This window comes from Phycodurus eques, chromosome 9 (genome assembly GCF_024500275.1).
Source record: "Phycodurus eques isolate BA_2022a chromosome 9, UOR_Pequ_1.1, whole genome shotgun sequence".
In the NCBI taxonomy this organism is placed as follows: domain Eukaryota; kingdom Metazoa; phylum Chordata; class Actinopteri; order Syngnathiformes; family Syngnathidae; genus Phycodurus; species Phycodurus eques.
In genome coordinates, this window is record NC_084533.1 from 14217816 (window position 1) to 14230639 (window position 12824).

A 12824-nucleotide genomic window follows, 5' to 3' on the forward strand; every position below is an offset into this window, starting at 1 on the left:
ACAAATTGGCCGCCAGGGACAGTACAATACCGTCATGCAGACAAAAATGAAGAAGGGGTTCACAACCACTGTAAGTGACTCAGTAAGCTGCAGTAATATGTTGTTTTTCTTAGAGGAACGAATCGACGCGGCTATATTGTCTGTCTACATGTGTTGATGCACTGTTTGTATTCAAATATCTGTTTGTTAAAGCGTTATAACATAGCTACATTGATCCTATTTGTTAGCCCATTTATGGCATTTTAACTTGTTTGTCAGCATTAAGTTAAGCAAACTTTTTTTTTTTTTTGAGGAAAAGCTATTTGGTTGTTTTAAATACAGAAAGTGTAATTCTCATTGTTGTATGTTTAGTTTGAGCGTGAGCTTCAACTTGGAGTGTCATTGAACAGCTTGAAGCCTATTTTTAAAAAAACAAAACAATTATCCTCTATCTGCCAAACTGCTGCTACCCCATTTAATGGTAAACTTGGTGCAAGTAACCACTGTGTAGTAGAAAACGAGCTTCAGTTCACATTGTCGAGTGAAAAGCTGCTTTGTTACTTCATCGCGTGCAATCTGTAAATCATAAAAATGCTATGCGTGAATAATAACTGGAATGCGATCAATAGCGTCTGTGTTCAAGAGTCATTTCAAAACCGGCAAGTTTTTTAACCTCACACTTGATGATATTGTTTATTGTATTGTTCTGTTCTATGAATACTTGTTATTATTATGCTTTATCGAGACGCCTACCCTTTAATGAAGCTCAAAGCAAACGGACCGGTGTATTTTGTGCGTTTAGGATCACCACCACGGCAGCCTGCATGATGGACCTGCGCCGTTACCCTCTCGATGAGCAAAACTGCACCCTGGAGATCGAAAGCTGTAAGTACCGTCGTCCCTGACAACGGGCTCTCACTCCCACTCACCAACGTAGATCCCACATACGCATGCAGGTCTGTGGGTTTTTGAAGAAAGCGCACGGTAGAAAGCGACGTGATAAGGCGGGATGTAAAATGCTGAGAGAGGCTGATGAGATATGAGGAAATACAGAAGCGGGAACATCACTAATGGTTCACCGACTGATAACATCCACCCTAATTAATTCAGCTACACTGGCTTGATTAGGTCCAGTGTTTGTAGATGTTACGTTGGCATGTTTGCAAGGTACAAAGAGCTCATTTCTCATGGAGTTTGTGATTTTACAGCACTATGAAGAGGAGGGGAGCGAGAGTGGAATATGAGAGACAAAGATGAGGTCCTTGTTGTGCTTTATCTGGGTCCCTGGGGAGGAGGATTATGGGGCTGCGATGCGGTGTAGGGCTCACTCTTTCTGGGTTTCATCACAGTGTTGCCGGAATTAAGTGCCGGCGGTAAGCGTAGAAAAAAAAAACCCAGTGGTGGGTCAGAACCGCTTCTCTCTGCTCCTCTTCCATTACGCTTGGCATCTCTCTCCTCATCACTTCCTCATCTCTTTTCTTTGCACACTCTCATCCTGCAGCCTTTTTATCTCTTTCTCTCTATCACTCGTAACCTCTTTTTTCCCTCTCCCCCTCTCCTGTCAGGCACACACACACACTGAGGCATGCAGGCCCGGTTTTGATCAGCAGACAGTATGTGCTCTCATATGGATTAACTGGCAGCAGTTTTAACGTTGCAATTGCTTCATCCCAGAACATGCTATTTTATTCAGACTAATGAGCGCAGAGAACTCTCATTTGACTTGATAAACTTGATACATTTTTAACAGACCTGAGTCTTAAAAGCCCGGATAGCCCCGTGCTCCAGCAACAAGGACGCCGCCACTTGTTCTGCATGCTGTGCTGTAACCGAGGCATAGAACATTTTCAGTGGAACCTCTGGTTGAACATTGGTTTAGCTCTGATTTGTTTGGATTTTGCAATTTTCCATAGGAAACAATAGAAATAAAACTATAATATAATAATACAGGCAATGTATTAAGTAACATTTGATCATTCATTGCAAGTGTACTGTGGATATAAAAAGTCTACACAACCGCGTTCAAATACCAGGTTTTTGTGATATTAGAAAAATGAGAACAAGAAATCATTTCTAAAGTGTTTCCACGATAAATGTGTACTATCATCTGTAAAACTCATTCGATTTTATTTTCAATCTTTTCAATGGTGAAAGTAAAAATAAACAACTGAGCTAATGTTGCTGTACAAATGTGCACACACCCTTGTAACTTTCAAACTCATGTTTAATAGGAGTCAGCACACAACAGCCACCATATAAAGTGCCTCTGATTAACCCCAAAGAAAGTTCAGATGTTCCAGTATGCTTTTCCTGAAATTTTCTTTAGTTTTCTAGCTGTAGGCTGAAGTTTTTTTCTTTTCACTAACTGGTATTTGGAGCAGTTCATATTTCCCTCCACCTTGACTAGGACTGTAAAGTTCCAATTGAAGACAAACGGCCACAATGGCTGCTGTTGCTTCACTGTAGGCATGGTGTTCTTTTGGTGCTGAGCAATGTTGTCGTTGTGGCAAATATACTGTAGCTTTTGGAATCATGGCCCAAAAGTTAAATCTTGGTTTCATGGGATCAGAACAAAATCACCCAAAAACGAGGCTCAAATGTGAATGTGAAGGTGTACGCATCCTTTCTAAAAAAGACTGAAGAAAATTGTGTCACGTTGCACATTGGTGGAAATAGATTTTTAAATTGTTTTTCTTGGTCTTATTTTTTATACACACAATCTTGTGTCTAAGGAGGATAAGCGGTATAGAAAATGGATAGGTAACCCAAACAAAATAAGATAGTGTACATCATGTCAGTGTTTTCTTTTGCTACCTTATGCTTGACAAGCTGCTACTACATTCAGTGCCATTTTACTACCCAAGTCTGGTTATGTCGGTTCTAACAATAGCAAATTGGTCAGGTTGCCATATATTTGAGGCTTCAGAACATAAGTCGATCCAAACGATGACATCACACTGTTACATGCAACACTGAATTTAGGCAGTCAAGCGTCCTGTTATTTTAAGTGCATGGCCACATTCTCATCACTGATATCATTAGTGGTGCCCTGAAGAATTTCTCTTTCATTAGCACAGAAATTAAGAATTTTGTGATCATTTCAATAAATCTCCAATGATTGATTAGGCACCTGATTCCCTTCGATGGCCGGAAAACACATCTTTGCTGCTTTCACTTCTTATGCAGACAGAGGCCACACACACGCACATACACAAAAAGCAATCAACCTTCCAAGAGGTTTATCCAAACATAATATATATTGTTCCAAAAACATGTCAATACACTTTTTACACACAGACATGCAAACACCAAAGGCATGAAAAAGGTGACAAAAAACAAAACAAAAAAACATTATAGGGGGGCATCTGGGGGATCCCCCGGTCCACGCAGATAATTTTTTTAAATTTTAACATAAATGAAGCAATCTGGAAGACTGAAGAGTACAACAGGGTAAAATCAACACATTTTCCTTCACGCAGAAAAACATTTATTTCCACCGTTCAAATACATGTTGATGTACAAATTTAAGATTTACAATCTTAAATTTACAATCTTAAATTTGTAATTTAAGATTTACAATCTTAAATTTGCCTCATTTCTTTGCTGTTTTGTTTTGGCCTCCAACTTGAGCCAGGCCCATCTCCACCTGCACCTGATGCCTGCTTCAAGCTGTGCCACATGAATAGCATCCTCCTCTTTAAGCACTCATACTGGAGAAGAATTGACTAAAATCATTGTCTGTTTCACTTCATTTTTCACTATTACCAACTTCAAAGGCTAATCCCAAATGGAGCCTTTAGGAAAATATTAAGTACAATATGTTTCTGTTTTCATTGGCCATTTCTGAATGTTTTTATTTTTTTTAAATGTGTTCATTCTGATTTGTGACATTATCTCTAACAACGGACCCTGTGGTTGTCATGATGTCCACGAAATGAGGTGAAATGTGTGTGTTTCCCTAAGTGTACAGCTTTTTGCTTTCTGCTCGACAGATGGTTACACTACAGATGATATTGAGTTTTACTGGCGAGGAGGAGAAGGTGCAGTGTCCGGCGTTGACAGGATCGAGTTGCCACAGTTTTCTATCGTCGACTATAAACTCATCTCCACGAAGGTGGTCTTCTCTACAGGTACCCAAAGCGACACTTACTCTTCTCACTGACCAGATCTGTACAGTGTTTCAGGGACTGAGTGCTGCCCCAACTAATGACACTGAAGTTTAGTTTCTTAGCACCAAGAGGTCACAGGATGGTGCCAAAGTAATACTTTTATATTAGAGAGGGCTTTGGCCTGAGCACAAAAACAGTGAATACAGTAAATGAGTTTTTTAGTCAATAACAGAGGTTAGCCTCACCCCCACCCCCACCCCCAAAAGAAAAAAAACAACAACCTCAGCACATAGGCAGTTTATCAAATATGTGGGGGAACAATTACTGAGATTTTACCAGGGCTGTCAAAGTTAAAGGGATAACTCATGCTTAATCACAAAAACATATTTCATATATATTACCTCAGATTAATCACACAGTTTATTTTGGCCACACACGCTGCTTTACCTTAATTGGCCGATGAATATCCTAAATGCGGTGCAGGTTTCTATATGGTCAGTGATCGGGTCAATTTTTACACCAGTGGAAATTATAAGTAAGGAGATTCCGACCGGTGTGCTCGGCGGCAGATTTTGCTTCAAAAGTCACCCCGATGGGACTTTTGAAAAAAACAAAGGTCATTTTCATACAGCGCAGCACTGAAATCTCTTTTCATCGAAGCTCAAGTTTAAAATACCATCTCAAAGCAAAATGTGGCACTCTGTGTGCTTAATCTGGCGCCTGTGATTAATGGCGATTAATCACAATTCAAGTGTGTTTATGTCTGATATGAAAAATTGATCGATTGACATCCCTGGATTTGACATTACTGTCAGATACAATTGCTCAGTATGGACATTAGTGGGCATCATTGAGTAAAAATCCATTTTCATTCCTTCTTCCTCCTTCAGGTTCCTATCCCCGCCTGTCCCTCAGCTTCAAACTGAAGAGGAACATTGGTTACTTCATCCTGCAGACATACATGCCTTCCATCCTGATTACCATCCTCTCCTGGGTCTCCTTCTGGATCAACTACGATGCCTCTGCTGCCAGAGTGGCCCTGGGTAGGATGGCCTGGCTGCTGCTAACAATAACCCCGAGTTACATCATCGAAAGCCATTTCACATACATTGAAGGCACCATTGTGTCTTTCATGCGTCTAATGTGTGTTTTGACTGGTTTTCTCATTAGCTTTAAGCATGCTACTGATAGCAGACTGTGATAGGCTGCCTAGCTAAATGTCTGCTGTTCAAATGACTCCATGCATGACTCATGCAGAGAGAGCCAAAGCGGCACGACCTTGAAGCGTGCTGTCTTTCTCTCTGCCTGACTGTCTCTCACCGGCTAGCTAAGTGAAGCCCCTTTACATTAACACACTTTTTCATATTTCTTAGCCACACTAAAATAAAATGCCACGAAGCTCAATTTTTCTGTTCAGCTCGCAAGGTCGGAGCCGCAGGAGGAGCTGGCTCCGAGCGTTTATGCGTGTCATTCATGTCACGCACCATTTGTGTTCCGAAGTGGGACACATGCAGGTTGGAACCCCGCATGGGATGTTTGGAGGCTAACGTAATTTCGTGATCTGCCCGCTTGCAGCGTCCTGCTAACGTGCAGCAGCGAGCAAGTGCAGCCAATGAGACATGAGGCTGCGAGCTACACAGACCGCTGTGTTATTTATAATACATGTGAATCTGACCAAATGCAGATTGTGCATGCAGATGACTAATTTGTATCAAGCACAATGCGTCTACATAAAAAACAACAACACAAAAAACAGGTGATTTGTGCTGTTGACTAACAGCAGATGTTTGATAGCAGTTTGCAATTTATTTTGCCTACAGTTTGTTTGTCATGTAATTGCATACATTATAAACACTCATTAACTCATCAACACACACATGCACTTTTATTCCATCGAGGTTTTGGGAGATATTTCTGCATCATTTTATTACATGGTCATAGTGAACAAGTACAATAGTAATACGAGTAATAATAATAAGAAGACGAAGAAACAGTAAAAGAAGATGAAGAAAAAGAAGAAGAAAAGATTTTTACAGGATATTTGAGTATACGAGTTAATGCTTTGATACTGGCAAACTAACGTCTTGCAGATTTGACTGACATTTTGGGCAAATTTGTCTTTTTTTTAGTTAATGAAAAATGGGAGCAAAACAATAGTGTTGCATTTATGTTCTTGTTCAGTGTAAATTGCCCTTCATCCTTTCTTGAAATATGAACAAACACGTTGCAAAGACAATGTTTCCCAACCTTTATTGAGCCAAGGCACATATTTCACATCACAAAAATCTCACGGCACACCACCAAACAAAAATGTCACCCAAAAATGTATATAATGAAATAACAGTAATTGATAATAATTCAGTTGTTTGAATGGCAACGGGTTAATTGTACCTTCTGCCATCTAGTGGAAGAGCATTTCAGTGTTCTGCCTGTCACTACACGTAACTGGCATAGATAGAAGATACGTTTGTAGTGAATAAATATACATTTTCAGTCCAATAAATTGAAATTTCATAATTTTCCATAGCACACCTCTCCATGTTTTGGCTTGAACTCAATCTTCTCCTTAATGGTGTGGCTGCTTTCCAGGGATCACCACGGTGCTGACCATGACCACCATCAACACACACTTGCGAGAGACGCTCCCTAAGATCCCCTATGTGAAGGCCATAGACATGTACCTGATGGGTTGCTTCGTGTTCGTCTTCCTCGCCCTGCTGGAGTACGCCTTCGTCAACTACATCTTCTTTGGCCAGGGCCCGCAACGGCAGAAGAAAGCGGCTGAGAAGGCAGCCACGGCCAATAACGAAAAGCTTCGACCCGACCCCAACAAGGTACACGTGCAGGCACTGCTCCTGTGAGAAGATTTGTTATGTGTGTGTGCGTGTGTGTGCTGGTTGCCAATGACTTCTTCTCTCCAGATCAATGTGACCAATGCTGAATCTCTCTTTACACTCCATTTATACTTGTGTGTGCTTCCGAAGGAGTGAATGCAGAAGCTATGAGTGGCGTTGTTGCACTTGATCTCCATGTTGCTGTGTCTCTCAAAGGGCAAGGCACCTTGCAAAAATCCCAGGATGTGGCCTCCCCATTTTTTCTTTTATTCTGAAGCTAGCGCCAACAACAGCAACATTAAAACAATGACATGAAATAAAAACACCCTTTCCTTGTGAGTGTGGCAAGCTACAACTTTCCAGAAGTAACAGTGCTGATTTTGTATGCTTGCAGTGGCTGGTGGGAAATGTAGTTCAGAGAGATGATGCTCTGTATGCCAGAATGAAACAGAGGGAAATTGACGCGTATGACTCGATGTGGGATCCCATCTTTGTGGACGATGCCGCATTAGGACTAGGCGAGCAAAGAAATAAGGTACTGGAGGTTTTGAAAGTCAAAACTAATGATGTCATCTACCTGAATCGATCCCGATCAGAGGAAAATGCTGTTAGTTTTTTGTGCATCTCTTTGAGTTCTCTAGATTTTTTTAAGGCAACTTTGATCATCACTTCCACCATTGTGTTTTTTCTCCCTCTCTTGGTTTGCTCTTCATGCATTTTCCTGACGTCCACAGCTTAGCAGTTTAATTTCTGCAGGCTTACCCTGAATTCAACTTGAGCTGTACATTAAAATCGATGGACAATTACCAATATCACACAAGAGGAGAACGCATCAGTAGCTATAGTAGAATAATTGAGATACAAATACAGTAAAGTCACTGTGAGTAAAATAGGATTGTTTGATCATTCAGTGGTATGACTTCTAGTGGCTTCACTTCAAAAACAATACTCAATTTCCAACAAGACGATTAGCTGATATTGGGACGTTTTCCTTAGAAGTCAGGCGATGGATGAAGAAATGTTCACGTGAATTCACCTTTCCTGACCCACCTGAACCTTTTTAGCCTCTCCTCCATCTCTGCCAAGTCCCTACAGTTTCTCTCAACCTTCTCCTGTCACATTTTCCTTTGCCTTGCTTCGTCTTTGATTTAATTATGTTTGTCTTTGTTGAGAATCAATAGAATTTCAGCCATGCCGGTTGAAATTCTGAGATTAAATTAGTTTGTGGAGTGTGTTTTGCTTTTCCAGGAATGTTATGTCATAAGTGCTGTGGTTATATTATCATATACTGTGGCAGATGATCAATAGTTTAGAAAATGCACAGTGGAACCTCATAAATCAAAACCAAACCATTCGTCCTATTTGTTTGGATTTGGAATATATTATTATAGAATTTCCAAAGGGCACCTCACATAAAGACTGTCATCCATCATCCCCTATAGTGCTTGTCCTCAGCTGACTGGGTGAGAGGTGGGGTACATGTTGGACTGGTTGCTGGCCAATCGCAGGACACATACAGTACAAGTCACCAATCACACTATTATCCACAGTATTCAGTGAACCTAAGAAGCATGATTTTGAAATGTGGGAGGAAACGGGAGTACTTACAAGCACATGGAGAACATGCATACTCCACACGGGAAGGCGACGTCACAACTGTAAGCCCGATGTGCCAACCAATAGTCCACTGTGCTGCCTCTAATAGGGTTATCTATATTTTAAAATGTTATTTCAAAAAAGTATTTTGCCTTCATTGCTTGAGGAATTGCATCATTGGTCGAAATACAGTAGCATAGTAGGCCTAAGCGTTCGTCAACATTGAGGCAGTGTATTTTTTTTAGGTTTATCTAATAATATTGTTTATTGTTCAAATGTATTGTTCTTTGCTTAAATAAGGGGAAATCAAAACAAAGTCCACCACGGGCCCGCACAAGGGACAACAAACACCAAATGGCAAAAAAAAGACACACACAAAACAAAAACTAACAGCACCACAGCGCTTAAAGACGGATGCTTACTTCACAGCGCCATCTTGGAAAAAAAAAGTTAAATATATCTGAACTGTTCTTAAAAAATGTACTCTGATGGATTAAAAAAAAAAATCCACTGTAACTCTATGTACAATTTGAGCATTTAATTCAGTGATTCTTTCCTGTACCACGAGAAGGAGCTCACTTATCAGTAGTACTAGTATCACACTTTGAGAACCGCTGCTCTAAATCCTAATAGTACCTGATGTAAAATGTAAAAAAAGAAAACCAAAAAACACCTTGAATGGCCATGTATGACGCTGTTTTAATGACAATCGCTCATTGCCTTTTCCCCAGCGTGTACACTGATGACATGTACAGTTTGTGCCCATGTGTCCCCCACCTCGCCTGCCTACAGAGTCAGTCACAATAAAAAACGGATTCAATGAATAAATATCATACCAAACAGATACATCAATGCCACAAGATGGCAGCACGCACGACTTTTCGATTAGATTGCTAATTGAAGCACCCCCTTAGTTCCTTGTCACCTATATGGCGATGATTTTATATAAGACAGGGCTTTGGTCTGAGGACAAAATCAGTGCATAAAGAAGGACAGGTTCCAGAATCACGACCGTGCGAATATATCAATGGTCAGCTCCGCACGGTCAACAGAATTCTTACAGTTAGTCCACTGTAAATTCCGAATAGTTTGACCGGCAAAGAGGTTCCACTGTACTGCTTTTCTAAGTCATTAGAACGTATCGCTAGTGACAATGTGCATTACCTCTGTAGTAAGTAAAATGTTCACTTCATGTGTGCATTGTGTAGCTGACGTTAGCTTTCTTAGATTTCTCACGAGCAGTCACTTCTCATGGCGCCACCTATCTTTGCAACCTCACGCTACAGATGACTCCCGATGACAACATCCTGTTCAGCACCCTGGAGATGAAGAACGAAATGGGGGGTGCCGGGGATCTGTCTCGGGGGTTGGGAGCGCCCGGAGACCCCCGCAACACTATGCTGGCCTACGACAGCTCCACACTGCAGTACCGCCGGGCGGCCATGGCCCGCCAGAACTATGGCCACAGCGACTTGGAGCGCCACGCTCAGAAGAAGTCGCGTCTACGGAGACGGGCTTCGCAGCTCAAGGTGAACATCCCGGACTTGTCCGACGTGAACTCTATTGATAAGTGGTCAAGGATGATCTTCCCCACCGTCTTCTCCTTCTTCAATGTGGTCTACTGGCTCTACTACGTCCATTAAGCGCGGCGGCCATCTTGAGGCAGGCACGCAAAGATGGGGAGCTGGGAATTTAGCGGGAATAGAGAGATGGTGTGATTGAGTGAATGAGAGAGAATCGGTGCACCACCTTTTAGCGGGTTCCTTTTCGACAACTTGAGGAGAATGCAAAGACATTTTGGACAGACAGCAGCAGCACCAACACTTCTGTGACTCTTTTAGCATTTGGGAAACACCTTCTGCGGATTGGACAAACTTTAAAAACAAGAGTTTTCAAAGGACAGTAATGGTGCAGGAATTTCAATATATCACTAATACTTGTCATTCGTAGCTTACTCTGTGGATCAAATATTTATGCTTGTGTTTGCATATACTTTAAGGATTTGTTTTATTCAGTATCTATTTACTTGGTAGCCGAGCCGTCTGCATCCGGGAAAGCTTTATAAATGATTTTAAAAGGAGTCATCCTTGATAGTCTATTTTCCTATAATTACTGTAAATCCAAAACATCCTTTACAAAGCATGCTCACGTTTGATTTCATTTGCATCTTATTTGTGATGAGAACGATAGTGATGATGTCGTGCAAAGGAAAGTGTGGAAGTTGGAAAAAGCAGCTTTGGATGACATTTGCGGTGCCAATGCTGGATCGAAAAAGGAAAAACACATGGACATGTCATGAAGGAGCGACATTGTTGGACATTTTCACATATATGTTTTGCTTTTTGCTTTTGCAGCACGGACCAAATCAAGTCCATTTCACCGTGTTTTGCTTTTTTAAGCAAAAAAAGAACATGACTCTTCCTTATTTTATGCCATGGTGAGAAGAGCTTTAGAGGCGAGGAATGGCTTTACAGGACAAACTGGTGGTAGAAATTAATTGGCTACCCTTTCATTGCAATGAGTAGCTGCATAAACATGGCAATCCACAATCATTTTTAACAGTAGAATTGAATGATAGAAGTATGACACGTTTCATTGTGGTTAGGTTTCTGTTCTGAAAAAAAAATGTAGATAAATATAAATCATGTTAAAAGAAAAAGAGATGATTCATTTTTATAAATCAATACTCACGTGTAAATATCAATTTATTCTATTTAACTGTTGTTGTTTTGCAGTTGAATTACACATAAATAATTTTCCATTCTGTCAAAAAAATAAGAAAGGAGCAATTCAACAGAGTTAAAAAAAAAAAAAAAAAAGAAAAGAAAAAAAAAGACAAATGAAACACAAATTCACAACTTTGCTGTTCATGTGCTTTTTGGACTTTTCTTCCTTTTCTTTCTTTTTAATGGAATGACTGAAGCACCTCCTTGCTGAAACTGAAGCACTTCCAGACACCAGTGGCTACCGGGTCCATGTTTTGTTCTCTGCAAACAACTTAACACAAGGACCCTGCTATCCAGGCATTGAAGTCAGGCATATTTTGTACAAAGTTTATGTAAATTCCAATTGTAATATTTCATAAAGACTGTAAATATGTTGTGTAATGATTGTCAACAACTATGAAGATGTATCTAAATTCAATTAAAACAATACAGTCTATCACTTCAATAACAAAGTGCAAGGTGGCATTTTCTTGGCAGGGCTCACACTAATAAGACTATTATTGCTTCATTGAGCACTCACAAACATGATTGGAAACTCCCATTCCTTATGAGTTTGAATGTGTTTGGTTCATTTTTAACACAGCTACATCCCTGCTACAAGAGGATGTTCACACTCGTGCGATCACATTATTGCAGTTGTTTATTTTTACTTTCCCTCTCGAAAAGATTATTTTTTTTCTTTAATAGAGTTGGGCCATATTAAAGGTGAAGAAATTGTTTCAATGATTTATCTTGGTCTCATTTGTTATATATAACTAAAACCTGAAATTTGAACATTGGTGTGTAGACTTTTTATATTCAATGTGCTGTACTTCTCTTTCCATCCATTTCCTGTACTGTCCTGCTTATCCTGTTCAGGCTCAGATGGAGCTGGAGCCTATCCCAGCTGTCTTTGGGTGAAAGGCAGTAGGCGGATAACACCCTGGAATAGTTTGCCAGTCAATCACAGGGCACATGTACAGATAGACACCCATTCAGACTCATTCACACTGTGACAGAGTGGGAACTGAACCCACGCTGCCCGCATCGAAGTCAGTGACTATTTCTCTCTCATTACACAGGGGTTCCCCGATATTTTCGTAGTTTAATCACATAGTTTAATCAAATGACATCAAATACTAACGAGATGTGTAAAAACAAACTCAGTTTAATGTTTTACTATTTTTTTTTTCAGAGGGTGAAGAATGACATCACTAGCAATGAAAGGGCATTTTGTATGTTGTTAGTGCAGATTCTCTGTCATCCAGGTCACGGCAAACAAGAACGGTCCAGTTGCCTTGATTCAACCTTTGCGGATAATTTTTTTTGTGTTGGAATAAGGTCAAGCAATGACTCAGAACAGTCAAAAAAGGGTGCAAGTACTGTTCAGAGTTGTGCGCTACCGGTGATCGTCCAGATCTCTTTGCCGTCTGTAGACAGCCTTCCTCTTTGAATTTTTTGTGCCATGTCCAAATCCTCTTTTCAGTTAATTGTATTTTTATTAAACGTCCTAAAAAACAAAACAAAAAAAAAACGTGTGCTGCAAACGTTTGCCTGTTTTCGAGCATATCCTAACACACAAAATGCCTTTTAATGCTAAT

General features: G+C 40.4%; 1 protein-coding gene across 1 annotated transcript in view; it reads left to right on the forward strand.

Annotated features, from left to right (window-relative positions):
• Window positions 1–12043, forward strand: part of gabrb2a (gamma-aminobutyric acid type A receptor subunit beta2a) — a 48676-nt gene extending 36633 nt beyond the window's left edge. Inside the window, exons 5-10 of the mRNA XM_061686588.1 lie at window positions 782–864; window positions 3972–4109; window positions 4979–5131; window positions 6678–6922; window positions 7317–7457; window positions 9805–12043. Coding sequence (XP_061542572.1) covers window positions 782–864; window positions 3972–4109; window positions 4979–5131; window positions 6678–6922; window positions 7317–7457; window positions 9805–10161 — 1117 coding nt within the window. The 3' untranslated portion in view covers window positions 10162–12043. The remainder of the gene's footprint in view (window positions 1–781; window positions 865–3971; window positions 4110–4978; window positions 5132–6677; window positions 6923–7316; window positions 7458–9804) is intronic.
• Window positions 12044–12824: the final 781 nt, after the last annotated feature.